Raw genomic sequence first — 16,165 nt, forward strand, 5'->3', positions numbered from 1 at the left:
AACAACCACGCACATATAAGTGCAATAAGCTTGAACGCCAGTTGAACCCCATTTCGCCTCACCTGACAAAGTCATCTGTGCATGATTTTGTAGTCCATGATGTTTTTCAAGTGTTCCAGATACCAAGGTAATCTTGGGCCAACCTTGGCTTCTAGCATTGAGTCAATGCAACTTTGCTCATTGGCAAAGTTGCAGTACTAACTTCACCAAAATAGTCCTATGAATGCTTGAGCTGAGCTACTAGATGATACATGCAAGGAACCAATGGACTTCTATTGTTACATTGGCTCTGATCCTGGTACATGGTTTGTAGACCGATACCTGGCTTGGGTTTTCTCCAGAGAGGTAAACGTTTATGACCCTCACCAGTGTGGACTTTCCTTCACCATCAAGCTGACACCCAAGATATACCTGCAATATGGTTCAAATCGGCTCTCAACACAACTAACTCCTTTGATCACCACCTGTTAAAGAGCAAGGGTGGACAAGTCTTAAAAGCCTCCCTATTTGCAGTGCAGAGTTACGTCTTTTGGCCATGCCAAAAACCTATGATTGTTATTGTGTTCAGCATCGTCGGTTTCACCAAAGTGGTAAACGTCTGAGACCTCCATCACTTCAGGTTTTCCTCCCACATTAATCTGACACCATAATACATACTGTTCACAGCTGCCGCAAGCTACACACGCCCATTCACTACTTCGTGACAATGAAGACTGCTTTTGCTATTGCACAAACATCAGAATCTCAGGTCGTTTATGGGCGGTCGGGTAGACTAGTGGTTAAAGTGTTCGCTTGTCACACCGAAGACCTGGGTTTGATTCCCGACATGGGTACACAGTGTGAAGCCCATTTCTGGTGTCCCCCGCCGTGATATTGCTGGGATATTGCTAAAAGCAGTGTAAAACCAACTCACTCACTCGCTCATTTAAATTTGTTTACCCTAAATCAGCACACAGGAACACAATGAACATGTGTAGAAACAAAACAAGTAGAGCTGATGGTATTCCCTGACTGAACATAATGTTATGTTCATATTATGTACGGTGGTTGTTTATTATTTTTTATGTCTTGTTCATGTTCACTGGTTTTATGGCACGGACATTACGAGTTCATTTGATCTTGAGGTTAATATCATTTGGGCTGGCAAGGCATTTATACAAGTAGAGTGTTGGATGTAAGTGTTTAGAATGTGCATAAACAGATGAAGTTTCTACTGATTTGTTTGTTGACTTTTGACTTAATGTCCCTTTTTAGTTCACCAGAATATAAAACTTCAGCCCAACCTCAATGCGGAGTCTGGTGGCTACACAAAATGTTTTATGAACTTTTATAGTCAGTTAACTAACTTGCCTCGGGAAGATGCTTTTATCTCCATGATGGCTGAGTTTAGTGGGGGCACGGGTGGCCCAGTCGTCTTACGCGCTGCGATTCGCTGTACAGAGTTGCGTCCCTTGGGCACGCCAGTAACCGATGATTGTGGGTTCTAATCCCGGTTCACCCCGATTATGTTTGTAAGTTTGTCAGCACCATACCCGAGCTCGTGGGTTTCACCGAAGTGGTAAACATCTGAGACCTGCATCACCTCGGGCTTTCCTCACACATTAAGCTGACACGCCGCGATATAACTGTAATACTGTTAAAAGCGGCGTTAAACGAAACTCACTCACACTTACTGAGTTTAGTGTGCTGCGTGTCCATAGCGGTATTCAACAAGACAAAATGAACTGAGAAAATTGTCATTTGGGAAATAAGCGATAATATACCGTATCGTCCAATACGAACGAAAATGTTGGTGTATTGGTGCATACACCAATGAAGGAACGAGTGTCTGTATGCTCCAAACAACTGTTTAGTAGAAAAGCTGACAAAAGCATTCCCAAACACATGGAATTGGTACCGATGTCTTGTCTCAGTTCAACCTCTGGTTTAGCGGTAATGTTGAAAGTGTGGCAGTCAGAAGTTCGTACCTCAGACGAATAATGTCAGGAATTGTAACAAAGCATTCACATTAAGTGTAGATACACATTTTGTCAGCGAAAAAGTAAAGTGTATTGGTCAGGGTTCGAAATCCATGATTCGCAGAGCTCCTGGGTTTGACCAAACTGGTAAACGTCTAACGCCATGATATAACTGAAATATAGCATTCAAAGCAGCATGGAGCCGTACTAACTAGCTGATGGAATGTGAATTCTGCTGGTTCCCGGCTGTCTCTACGCTGCGACATTTTTAAGATACGAGGATGCAGAATGCTTTCGCCATCCATTTTAGTCCATTACCTTTTCTTACCGCCATTTTCGGTCACACTTAATTTTCCATATCGAACAACGCAGACAGAAATAATATTGGAGCTGTGATCTTGTACATTCAATATACGGAAATGTATTTAAGACCGGATAAACTTTAACCAAGACTATTATGATATTGGTCTTGCAGTTGATTCCGAGCCTTAACTGGCTATTCTGAACGTACATTTAAATAAGTAAAACTGACGCAACAAAACGTTATTATGCAAAGTTATCGAGAAATTATGTTTCAGCCATAGATAAATAACTTGAATCTGAGGATTCCGGAAGTAGAATCTGTGGATTCCGGAAGTAGAATCGTGATTTTTGACTTGCAATGTTTTGAATGGTTCGGAAAGATCAATTACAGGGTACATTAACTCCTACAATGACATTTAATGATCTGTGTTATTGTTACAAACACAGACGGGAGATCCACTAAGTACACCCATGAAGGCTGGGTGCGGGGAGCTGGTTCCTGTGTTGTAAGTGCAGCAGACCTGCAAAGGAGAAACACGTTGTTGTAGTAGATGCGAACAGGAAATATTCGTAAGAGGCTTGTAGAAGCTCAGTGTTTGTCATATAGCTGGGATATTGCTGATTGAGGCGTTAAAGAACAAACAAACAAACAAACACGTTCAGTAACAATCTTCATGTGGATGAGAAAATGTAACATTTCATTTGAAATATGCTTAGTGGTCTCAGGCGTCGCAATTCGCTGAGTTGCGGCCCTTGGGCGTACCAGAATACAAGATTGGTCCTGATTATGTTCCTAGAGTTGTTAGTACGATACCCGTACCCGCACTACACCATCATATACATTAAACCACGCTCACTCATCACTCACTCATCACTCACTCACAGACTCACTCACTCAACACAAACATACCTGCTACAGCAGACTGAAAGCCGGCGTTGTAGTCGCACGCCACCTCGTTGTGGATGTAGTCGTTCCTAACGTCCTTGTAGTTGTCCTGGCCATCAGGTCCTCCAACCAGCGCTCCGTACAGCACGTGAGCGTTCGGAGCTGGGGAGTCGAACGTTCCCCAGTCACATGTTGCAGGAGGATTCGGGCACGTGCTGGAGCATTTGGCACATATGACTTTATGAACCCCGATATGTTTGCCCTCGTACTTAATAAAAAGTAATCCTGTCGGCGCGTTTTCTGTACTTTTTTACACCAAAGTAACGTTCCCCCTATGTAAGACGACACACCGTGATTGGGATTCAAATACTGTTAAAAAACGAAAGAAAAATAAAAGACAATGGTGATGGCTTAGGGTTCTTTTTAGTTACGTGGATTTGCTTAAAGACAAGAACCGCGAGTGTCCAAGTGACCTGAAGTGCCGCAACGTCTGGAGGGATACGTACGTCCTCTAGGTTACCACAGGAGTGTTGAGCATTCGTGACCGACTCTTGTTATTCCGGGACAAGCCCAATAGCGACTCGTGCCCCTCGTAGCCATTTTTGCGATTGGGTTCTTAGCGCAAACGAACATAGTTAAAAGAATTGTCAACTCGTTGAGTAATGATTTCACGTATATTTTCTCCATGACATATATGTTCCAGATGCTGTTTTGACGCAAGAGAGATGTAAAAGCAAACATTATTCCCGAGGTATTCTTTGACCGATGTACTTGAAGTCATAAGCGCATTCTGATTGGTTTGTGGTATTTTCACTCATAACATTCATCGATTGGGGGACGAGTCTTCTTGCAAGTTACGGAAAGCGGCGAGTGATGACGAATGGCGTGTTAAGGAGGGACAAAGGGGCAAACGGACAGCTAGACAATATGAGTCCTTCCACGGCACAGCATCAAAATGGCGTCGCCTGGGATCAAAACAGACCTATCCACAAGTGTTATAGGGTCACACATTTATTATTTCTTTCCCAGGTGTGAAACTTTCACACATATAATTTCATTACATGTATGATGGGTTCAAACTTTGATATTCATGATAACAAAGTGTTTATTTTTATTATTACAAATATTTGTTTGTTTGTTTTTTAATGCCGCACTCAGCAATATTCCAGCAATGTGACGGCGGTCTGTAAATAATTGAGTCTGGACAGGCGATCCAGGGATTGACATCATTAGCATCGATTCACGCAGTTAGGATACAATGACATGCATCAACCAAGTCAGCGAGCCTGACCACCCGATCCCGTTAGTTGCTATTCTAAACCTATTCTCTACCCGGTTCATCACGAGTCAGTATATTGAAAATGACATGAAGCTTTTGAATGGTAGATCTAGTCTAAAAGATTATTCTTTAGACATCGGTTCGATTCTGGTCAAAGGCAAATATTTGTACAATGTGAGTCGCCATGTTGGATTAAGAGGCTTGGTCTTGTGATCGAATCCCAGATTCGAACCTTGGCTCACCAACACCTCACTGTACTCCTAGGTTTCCCCAAAGGGGTTCACGTCTATCCTGTGTCACGTGGTCAACGTTAACGCCTCAGTGATGTTGAATAATGCCAAATCGATATACTGATCAAAGCGGTGAAAAACTCTCTCACTCAGCATCAAGCCAACACGCCGTGATGTAACGTAAACACGGTTCAAGGCGGCGACAAACTCGACTCACTCACTTACCCAGCATCAAAGCAACAGGCCGTGATATAACTTAAATACTCTTCAAGGCAGCGTTAACATTATGGCACACAACCTCTCCCGATTACAAAGCTCATCTTATGCCCTGTCGAGCCTATCGAGCAATATAGAATCACTACCATCTATTTACCTTCCAGCATGATGGACATGTAGCGGGTATTTGGATCCATAGCCGACTACGAAGCTCATGTGGTACTTGTTGTTGCCCAGCATGTAGGCAATCTGACCCTCTGCCCACGCGCGGTAGGAGTCAGGGTGAAGGCCATCCTCGGCCGCTATTAAAGCCAACATGGCTGCATTGGCTGGAAATGGAAATACTCTCAAGGCATGATGCGTATGTATGTCACGAATTCAAGAGCCTACAATCATGGTTGGTTGGTTGGTTGGTTTGTTGTTTAACGCCGCACTCAGCAATATTCCAGCTATATGACGGCGGTCTGTAAATAATCGAGTCTGGACCAGACAATCCAGTGATTAATATCGGGAGCATCGATCCACGCAACTGGGATCGATGACATGCGTCAACCAAGTCAGCGAGCCTGACCACCCGATCCCGTTAGTCGCCTTTTACGACAAGCATAGTGGCCTTCTACGGCAAGCATGGGTTGTTGAAGACCTATTCTACCCAGAATCTTCACGGGTCCCTACAAACATGAATCACTGTACACATTAGTGATGACACCAGGTTTTCATGCCCTGCTAAACAGCCCTTGTCTTGTGGTGTATGTCTTCATTGAATACCGTTGGCCTCAGAAAACATTCCACACCCGAAGAAATGGGAGGACGACATCATTTTGGTGTTACCACCGCAGTTGAATTGTCCCCCAAAGTCACAGCTGAATGTCTATTTGTCTCGACATACAGGCTCTACATATATATTTTTACAGTCTGCCTTGGGCGGTGGGGCAGCCTAGTGGTTAAAGCGTTCGCTCGTCACGTTGAAGACCAACGTTCGATTCCCCACAAGGGCACACTGTGTGAAGCCCATTTCTGGTGTCCCCCACCCACCTGGAATATTGCTTAAAGTGGACTAAAATTATACCTACTTACTCACTCTCCCTGATGAAACTTACGCTGCATATCTGCGTGGCCCCAACTTGTCTCTGAAGTCTACCCGCATAGCTGAATGGTCTCCACTTGTGTCTTAAACTTACCTGCACAGCTGAATGATCTCCACTTCTCTCTGAAACCTACCTGCATAGCTGAATGGTCTCCACTTCTCTCTGAAACCTACCTGCATAGCTGAATGATCTCCACTTCTCTCTGAAACTTACCTGCATAGCTGAATGATCTCCGCTTCTCTCTGAAACTTACCTGCATAGATGAATGGTCTCCACTTCTCTCTGAAACTTACCTGCATAGATGAATGGTCTCCACTTCTCTCTGAAACTTACCTGCATAGATGAATGGTCTCCACTTCTCTCTGAAACTTACCTGCATAGATGAATGGTCTCCACTTCTCTCTGAAAATTACCTGCATAGATGAATGGTCTCCACTTCTCACTGAAACTTACCTGCATAGCTGAATGGTCTTCGCTTCTCTCTGAAACTTACCCGCATAGCTGAAAGGCCCCCACTTGTCCCTGAAGACCAGGCCACACGGAGTGTACTGCACAGTTCCCCCGGGCATGAAGTCCTTCAGAAAGTCCTCCACCATTCCACTGTATTTGTTGTCCTTCGTCACTTCATACAGAAGCATCTGTGAATGACAGAGCGTGTCATGCCACATACATGTAGGCGCTTTGGGTCCATGTAACACGGACAGGAGACCGGTTAAGACCCGGGTTAAAATTGGTAAGAGGTGACTGTTTGTCGTAAGAGGCGACTGCTTGTCGAAAGACGACAAACGGGATCTGGTGGTCAGGCACGCTGATGCATGTCATCGTATTGTGGATCGATGCGCAAAATATCAATCACTAGATTGTCTGGTCAAAACGCGATTATTTTGAGATCGCCGTCATATAGCTGGTATATTGGTGAGTACGGCGTAAAACAACAAACAAACACGGATAGGTATCAGCGGATTTGTTCAGATTTCTAGTATGAATTATACATTGGTCAATAACCCAATGCAGCGCACAATAGTAAAATACACAGGGCCCTGAAGTAATCACATCTAACTGTTGACGTTAACCTGTGCAGCGACGCCCTTGTCATCCCAATCCAGCGCCCAGGCCGTGTCTGTGGCGACGTACTGCTCCGCCTCCTGCAAGTACTGGGACTCCTTGCTGGCCTTGAACAGCCAGACTGCGGCCAGGGCCAGCTCGTCCCGGAAGCCGGAGGACCTGCGACAAGCATGGGGAATCCTCAACATAATTGGGGGCTGGTTACACGACTCCGTCGCAATATTGCTAGATGCCCCAAAGCTGCGTAAGAAGTGAGTATAAATCTGCGGCATGCTTTGGTTGATGTACAGCATCTACGGCGCAGTGCTACATTTCTCCTCACAACTTACCCATAGAATTCCTTCGCATCCGTCACGCTGTCACTGTACTTTCCATGGTGGGCCTTTGCAAATTCATAGAGGCTTTTAGCGGCTGTCAGCAGCTTTGTAGCATATGCCTTGTCTGAAAACACAATGCGTTGAAAGTGCACTTGGCGGCTAACGGATCCCTAAGATCCCGGATGTATAATAAACGTATGTTTTTCTTCTGAATGAAGAACGTGTGGGAGGTGACGTTTGACATTATATAACAAAACATTTTTTCTGTTCTGTTTGTAGTGCGCCTGCCCGGAGATCGCATCAGTGGTGGAGTGGATAGAGCGTCTTCCCGGAGACCGACTCCGTGGTATAGTGGATGGAGTGTCTTCCCGGGGACCGACTCCGTGGTATAGTGGATTGAGCGTCTGCCCAGAGACCGCCTCTGTGATGAAGTGGATAGAGCGTCTGCCCTGAGACCGCCTCCGTGATGTAGTGGATAGAGTGTTTGCCCTGAGACCGCCTCCGTGATGTAGTGGATAGAGTGTTTGCCCTGAGACCGCCTCCGTGATGTAGTGGATCGAGCGTCTGCCCTGAGACCGCCTCCGTGATGTAGTGGATAGAGTGTTTGCCCTGAGACCGCCTCCGTGATGTAGTGGATAGAGTGTTTGCCCTGAGACCGCCTCCGTGATGTAGTGGATAGAGTGTTTGCCCTGAGACCGCCTCCGTGATGTAGTGGATAGAGTGTTTGCCCTGAGACCGCCTCCGTGATGTAGTGGATAGAGTGTTTGCCCTGAGACCGCCTCCGTGATGTAGTGGATAGAGTGTTTGCCCTGAGACCGCCTCCGTGATGTAGTGGATAGAGTGTTTGCCCTGAGACCGCCTCCGTGATGTAGTGGATAGAGTGTCTGCCCTGAGACCGCCTCCGTGATGTAGTGGATAGAGTGTTTGCCCTGAGACCGCCTCCGTGATGTAGTGGATAGAGTGTCTGCCCGGACACCGCCTCCGTGATGTAGTGGATCGAGCGTCTGCCCTGAGACCGCCTCCGTGATGAAGTGGATGGAGTGTCTTCCCGGGGACCGCCTCCGTGGTATAGTGGATAGAGTGTCTGCCCGGAGAGAGGAAGGTCCGGGGTTCGATCCCCTGCCGCGTCATACCAAAAGACGTTAAAAGATGGTACTTGTTGTTTCCCTGTCTGGCGCTCGGCATTGAGCGGCTAAAACAAGGACTGGTCGGCTCGGAGTCAGCATACTAGTGGGGTATTCATTTTAATCTGCGGCATGGTATCTCAGTGAGCTAGCACGATAAAAAATGGCATCAGTCCAAACTAGTACAAGAAGCCACACACACGTGCATGTACGTCGCTATGTAAGTGCAATAATCTTGGACGCGGCGTTAAACCCAAATTCACCTCACCTCACCTTGTTCTTTGTCTGTAAGTGTGAAAACAAATGAATTCCTACCTTTTGTTTCAAAAGCAATTGCTCCAGCCGCCATTGCTGCAGCCATTTGACCAGCTACGTCACTTCCGGGATGCGCTGCTGTCACCTTGTATGCTGGACGGGGCATAGTCATGTCCTCAGCACGACCAAACACATCGTGGTCAATTTTGCCTTTGCCAACCTAAAAAGTGACGTCATATTCAACATGCTAAACACGGTGTAAATTGAAAAGGTCAACGCCAGAGAATACTACGTCTCGATTATCTGTCGAAACAGATTGGGCTCAAAAGGACAATTTTATGAATGGATCACTGAAAATCTGTGTAAATCTAGAGTTGCGTCCCTTGGGCACGACAGAAGCCTATGATTGTGGGTTCGAATCCCGGTTCGCCCCGATTATGTTTCTAGGTTTGTCAGCACCATACCCGTGCCTGTGGGTTTCACCGAAGTGGTAAACGTATGAGACCTGCATCACTTCGGGCTTTCCTCCCACACTAAGCTGACACGCCGCGATATATCTGGAATACTGTTAAAAGCGGCGTTAAACCCAACTCACTCACTCACTCCTATTCAAACACCTTTGGATTAATGTTATCAGGGGCGGTTCAGGTGGGGACAATAACGATACAACGGTAATAGGGAGAACACGTGATGGAACTTAATATACAAGTATGTATGACACTTGAGTTTATAATAACACGACGGTTGTGGATTTCGGAGGTCCTATACCCACAGTATCCCATTCAACAAGGGATTTTCTTTTATAAAATAAATAAATCCAGTTTAAACACAGATAAATCCAAATTCGACCATATGTCAAATGCATTATACATACTAAGTTAGAATTGACCTTCAACCATGCTTGCCGTAAGAGGCATCTTACGGGATCAGGTGGCCAGGCTCGGTGACATTGTTTATGCATGGCATCATGTTTTAATTGCGTAGATCGATACTCACTATGTCAATCACTTGTCTTATTTACAGACCGCTGGCATTTAGCTGGAATATTGCGGAGTGCGGCGTAAAAAAACCCAAAACAACAACAAAGATGCAAACTGCTAATGTGGCAACCCTTGTGAAAGCATATATTTTCATTAATGTGATGTCGGTTTTTTTTATTTTGACGGAACTAATTCACATACCCACAATTATTAAATGTGGAAGATTGCTTTCATATGCATATGAACTTGATGTTTGTTGGAAATTCAGCTTTCCTTAATCATGTCAACGAAAACATCTTCAAAAGCGTACACACATATGTATCAAGAACAGACAGGTTTGAGTGAGCAATGTTCATCTAGATATGCCACGTCAACGCAAGAAAACAGCCAGGCTCGACAATCTGGACGTAAAAGGCAAAATAGCGATGAAAATTATATGAATCGATCATTGAAAATCAGTGCCATCGCTTTGAAGCACTGGTGCCATCATCTAGCAGCCTCCATTATACAGCTGGAACATTGTTCCGTTGCCATCATCTAGCAGCCTCCATTATACAGCAGGGACATTGTTCCGTTGCCATCATCTAGCAGCCTCCATTATACATAATGCGGACATTGGTCCGTTGTGTGACAATGTGACATCGCTATGAAGCACTGGTGCCATCATCTACCAGCCTCCATTATACAGCAGGGTCATTGTTCCGTTGTGTGACATTGTGACATCGCTATGAAGCACTGGTGCCATCATCTACCAGCCTCCATTATACAGCAGGGACATTGTTCCGTTGTGTGACATTGTGACATCGCTATGAAGCACTGGTGCCATCATCTACCAGCCTCCATTATACAGCAGGGACATTGTTCCGTTGTGTGACATTGTGACATCGCTATGAAGCACTGGTGCCATCATCAACCAGCCTCCATTATACAGCAGGGACATTGTTCCGTTGTGTGACATTGTGACATCGCTATGAAGAACTGGTGCCATCATCTACCAGCCTCCATTATACAGCAGGGACATTGTTCCGTTGTGTGACATTGTGACATCGCTATGAAGCACTGGTGCCATCATCAACCAGCCTCCATTATACAGCAGGGACATTGTTCCGTTGTGTGACATTGTGACATCGCTATGAAGCACTGGTGCCATCATCTACCAGCCTCCATTATACAGCAGGGACATTGTTCCGTTGTGTGACATTGTGACATCGCTATGAAGCACTGGTGCCATCATCAACCAGCCTCCATTATACAGCAGGGACATTGTTCCGTTGTGTGACATTGTGACATCGCTATGAAGCACTGGTGCCATCATCTACCAGCCTCCATTATACAGCAGGGACATTGTTCCGTTGTGTGACATTGTGACATCGCTATGAAGAACTGGTGCCATCATCTACCAGCCTCCATTATACAGCAGGGACATTGTTCCGTTGTGTGACATTGTGACATCGCTATGAAGCACTGGTGCCATCATCTACCAGCCTCCATTATACAGCAGGGACATTGTTCCGTTGTGTGACATTGTGACATCGCTATGAAGCACTGGTGCCATCATCAACCAGCCTCCATTATACAGCAGGGACATTGTTCCGTTGTGTGACATTGTGACATCGCTATGAAGCACTGGTGCCATCATCAACCAGCCTCCATTATACAGCAGGGACATTGTTCCGTTGTGTGACATTGTGACATCGCTATGAAGCACTGGTGCCATCATCTACCAGCCTCCATTATACAGCAGGGACATTGTTCCGTTGTGTGACATTGTGACATCGCTATGAAGAACTGGTGCCATCATCTACCAGCCTCCATTATACAGCAGGGACATTGTTCCGTTGTGTGACATTGTGACATCGCTATGAAGAACTGGTGCCATCATCTACCAGCCTCCATTATACAGCAGGGACATTGTTCCGTTGTGTGACATTGTGACATCGCTATGAAGCACTGGTGCCATCATCTACCAGCCTCCATTATACAGCAGGGACATTGTTCCGTTGTGTGACATTGTGACATCGCTATGAAGCACTGGTGCCATCATCTACCAGCCTCCATTATACAGCTGGAACATTGTTCCGTTGCCATCATCTAGCAGCCTCCATTATACATAATGCGGACATTGGTCCGTTGTGTGACAATGTGACATCGCTATGAAGCACTGGTGCCATCATCTACCAGCCTCCATTATACAGCAGGGTCATTGTTCCGTTGTGTGACATTGTGACATCGCTATGAAGAACTGGTGCCATCATCTACCAGCCTCCATTATACAGCAGGGACATTGTTCCGTTGTGTGACATTGTGGGTTGTGGCGTTAAACAACACTTACCAATACACTGGTAAGAATGCCCTTGAATTGATATTCTAATTGATATTCTTTTATCTACAAGAGTCGACCATTGGTTTACATATTCTTACATATATCTGTGATATATCTCTTATTCCAGACCTTGAAGTAGAGCCCTATTCATTCGTTCATAGTTTCAACGCTGTTTAGAAAAAAGCAATTTGGGGATGACCTCACAGTGTGAATTAGAAATGTACTTTCACTGAGACAAAAACGTCAAACTCGCCATGTTGAATTCGCCAAATGAAAACGAGTTCTGTCAACTCAGAAAGAGTAACATTGACATCACAAATCCGATCGTGAATCGTGTGAGATGTAGACATCAAAACATTCTGTCATTTAGTTTTCTTTACTAATGGTATCTAGTCTACTTCCGGTGAAAGCGGAAGCTGGCTTTGCGTTGACGGGAATAACAGCGGGTCATTCGTTTGCTTGACAGTGGTACGCGCGTTTCTCATTTGTCTTTCATGTAAGACGGCATAATCAGTACAGAATTTGCCATTGATATATTAGTTTTAAAACATAACGAAACAGTCGTACTGAAAATCACATGTTTGAATGAGTATATCTGGAAGAAGCTGAACGATCTTAATTGATGTGCTTCTGACTTTTTGCGAATACAATTGTGGTAAAGTGTTACAGCTGAATATGAAATGGATATTATGGGATGGTAGATACACATTTCTTACCACGCAATCGTAGACAACCGTGAACAGTAGTTTGGATTTGTTACAAGTATTACGAAACGTACAAGATATTTACTGCTGTAACATGTACATGAATTGTCTGAGAGGCAATGACGGATGACAAGGTAGACACAATTTATGAAAGCAACTTCTTTAATATACAATTATAGCTATGATTGTATGTTAATGAAGTTGAACTGTGTTATGAAAAATATAAAAAATGTCTGTTTGCACATTATCTTTTAGATATTTCTGACAAGAAAATACCTCGGGGCCTACATACATGTTTAAGGATTGGTGAGTTATTCGGACATTCTGCATAACTCATAATGGTGAGTGAGTGAGTTGGGTTTAACGCCGCTTTTAACAGTATTCCAGTTATATGACGGCGTGTCAGCTTAATGTGGGAGGAAAGCCCGAAGTGATGCTGGTCTCAGACGTTTACCAGTTCGGTGAAACCCACGAGCACGGGCATGGTGCTGACAAACCTAGAAACATAATCGGGGCGAATCGCGGCGCCTTAGACGACTGGGCCATCCGTGCCCCCTCATAATGGCATTAAGATAGTATACTCTGCGGATGAAACCAACCTGTACGTAAAGTTCTTGTCTCGTTGGCTCCCAGCACTTAAGGAAGTAGTCAAGCGGCCATTTTATGCAGCTGTACATATGGTCCAGTTGATCCGATGTCACGTATGCGTCCTTGAACTTGAGCAGTCCCCAGGTCAACAAGGTCACGGACGCCCCCATTGGAAAATTAAATTTGATGTGATCTCCGGCTGACAAATAGAACCACGGAGAGGTACTGATAAAATGAGCTGATTAACGAAGACACTGGCGCATCCACTCTCCCACCTCAACTCATTGTAAGATAATGAGCTAGTGAGTGTAAGGGGTTGATTTAAAGCCGCTTTGAACATTTTTTGAGTTCTATGACGGCGTGTTAGATTGATCTAACCGAAGTGATGCAGGTCCTTGACGTTTACCACTCGGGTGAAACCCACGGGTATGGTGCGGAGAAACCTATAAACATAATCAGGGAAAAGCTGGGATTCGAACCCACATCAAAGGTTTCGGTCTAAGGGAGGCTACTCCGTACAACGCAGAGCGTTTCCTTTGACGACTGGGCCACTCCTGTCAGACATCCAAATGAAACTCACCGTCATACCATCCCCCTGTGAGATCTTCCCCGTGGTCCCCCTTGTCCCCTAACGCCGAGTCCCCCCTCCAGGGGATCCTGTTGTCTGTGGGCAGTTTGCCGGATCGCTGGGCCTCGTAAAACAGAATGGAATCTCCAAGTAACTTCGTGTAGTTGTATTTGTTGTTTCCACCTAAACGTAGACCAGTCTCGATTATCCAACGAAACAAATCCCATTTGCGTAAATGACAAAATAGCCATGAAAAATATGTGAATGGATCACTGAAAATCAGTGCGGACAAAAGTAAAACCAACTTCTTAAAAATAACATCAACAATAAGCTTTCGATATTCAACAAAAGCATCGTTTAGGTTTATGAGTAGATTACCTCCGTGATGTGACGTCATTGGTGTCGTCGTCACGTGACTGCTCAGCGAGGCCGTGGTTGGCTGACCGGATGTTTGGAATCCCTCAAAGTACAGAGATGCAGTTGGCAGGGCATGGATGCTTGTGTGAGCTTCGATTTCCATTTTGATGGTTTCGCCTGAACGAAGGTCCTTGTTGTAATTCTTGTTGGCGATGACAAATTCCCGGCCGTTGTTGAGGCTCTGTACCACATGGGCATCCCATATCTGTCCTCAAGGATACGAGGGCCTTTTCTTAATAAAACCTATTTTGGATTTTTCAAAATGGTTACATGCACAACGTTGTTTTAGTTTAAATAGTCAATGAACAACTCTCCATTGGTAACTCCGATATACAATTATGATATATAAGCAACACAGAAAGCATAGAAGAGTGCATTCCACCTCAGTAGTAATTATATAACATTCCTACGACAAATATTTCAGACGCACTTTATACAACTTTCTCATGCTTTCACATTGGACCCATGGATTTCTATTTGAGCAGGGAGCGGTCGGATAGCCTTGTGGTTAAAGCGTTCGCTCGTCATGCCAAAGACCCGTGTTCGATTCCCAACATGGGTACAATGTGTGAAGCCCATTTCTGGTGTCCCGTGATATTGCTGGAATATTGCTAAAAGCGGCGTAAAACCATACTCACTCACTCACTCACTATTTGAGCAGAAATATCAATATGTTTTGATGTCATTGCTTTAACCTACTGGGGAGGTTTTTGATACATGCTTTATTTGTTACCGATCAGAGGACACACAAACCTTCTTTCGCATCCATAATATACTGGTAGAATAAAGGCCATGTAGAAATATTGACGATTCGTCAAATATATCACTGAATACGAGATTAGTGATACACAATGAAATCGACCTTGGTCTTTTCAGCTGTTATCCAAATTTAATGTGTACTGCCAAGCCAAGCCGAAGCAACGTTTTGCAAATATCATATTAAGACAAAAGAAATGCTTGTCAAGAAATAGTCATGCGCAGTATGTTTCAAAGCCCACCAAACAACTTTTTAACCAATCAGATTGCCAACTTCAAATATTCTCAAGTCTGCATGTCCATGCGAAATTTACAGTATTACCGTTATTACGTATGCAAGTATACATTCCCTCATTTGGCAATTAATGTATTTGATCCCATAGTGAAGCAAAATACTTTTTATTAACCCATCCCTCAATCAATTTCAAGCAATTGCTTATCAAGACTACACAAAGGTAGCCCAAGGACAATTCAGCATTAATAAGGTCAGCTGATAAAATGTGCTCACGTCAATTTTGTTCACGGGTGTTGAGAAAAGGACATGTACTCTCCAGCCATGTAGTGACTTTGGTGCGTGTAGAATCAGGTCGGCTAAAAATCCATGGTCCAATTTTTGTTTTATGACCACTTCACAAGAAGCAAGCACAATAAAAATGGCAAAAGTAAACAAGAAAGCACCGAGTCTGGTTCTCATCGTGTTCCCCGGTTTCTTGTCCACCTCGCCTTATCTCGTGATAAACGTGTTAACCGTGGACTGACTGGTCTATATACACCCACGCCAGTGTGGTACAGACAGCTGACATACATTCTATTTCTTTAACACCTGGTGTCATAACTGGTGCCTCTTTCCATAACGTCTTGTGTTATCGATGTTGTCTCTTTCTGTTTACACCTGGTGTCACCACTGGTCTCTTTCGATAACGTCTTGTGTCTTCTCTGGTGTCTATTTCTATAACACCTGGTGTCACCACTGGTCCTTTTCGATAGCATCTTGTGTCTTCTCTGGTGTCTATTTCTATAATACCTGGTGTCACCACTGGTCTCTTTCGATAACGTCTTGTGTCTTCTCTGGTGTCTATTTCTATAACACCTGGTGTCACCACTGGTG

The 16,165-nt window shown here is 44.6% G+C and overlaps 1 protein-coding gene across 1 annotated transcript; it reads right to left on the reverse strand.

Annotated features, from left to right (window-relative positions):
- Window positions 1-2,658: 2,658 nt before the first annotated feature.
- Window positions 2,659-15,785, reverse strand: LOC124149264 (endoglucanase A-like). Its single transcript, XM_046520726.2, has 11 exons — window positions 15,566-15,785; window positions 14,263-14,506; window positions 13,897-14,067; window positions 13,328-13,515; window positions 8,782-8,941; window positions 7,355-7,466; window positions 7,034-7,184; window positions 6,454-6,598; window positions 5,030-5,201; window positions 3,172-3,362; window positions 2,659-2,782 (listed from the first exon to the last, which is right to left on the reverse strand). The coding sequence occupies exons 1-11, from the start codon at window positions 15,749-15,751 to the stop codon at window positions 2,721-2,723; spliced, it is 1,782 nt and encodes a 593-aa protein (XP_046376682.2). The 5' UTR covers window positions 15,752-15,785; the 3' UTR covers window positions 2,659-2,720.
- Window positions 15,786-16,165: the final 380 nt, after the last annotated feature.

Source organism: Haliotis rufescens, unplaced genomic scaffold, assembly GCF_023055435.1.
Source record: "Haliotis rufescens isolate VD_foot unplaced genomic scaffold, xgHalRufe1.0.p SCAF_13, whole genome shotgun sequence".
NCBI lineage: Eukaryota > Metazoa > Mollusca > Gastropoda > Lepetellida > Haliotidae > Haliotis > Haliotis rufescens.

Bases quoted from the DNA above. Each gene is read 5' to 3' on its own strand.
- LOC124149264 (XM_046520726.2), bottom strand. From the start codon at position 15,751: ATGAGAACCAGACTCGGTGCTTTCTTGTTTACTTTTGCCATTTTTATT. The intron at 7,467-8,781 runs GTAGGAATTCAT...TTGTGTTTTCAG, and splicing joins AATTGCTTTTGAAACAAAAG to ACAAGGCATATGCTACAAAG. The intron at 7,185-7,354 runs GTAAGTTGTGAG...TGCTTGTCGCAG, and splicing joins GATGCGAAGGAATTCTATGG to GTCCTCCGGCTTCCGGGACG.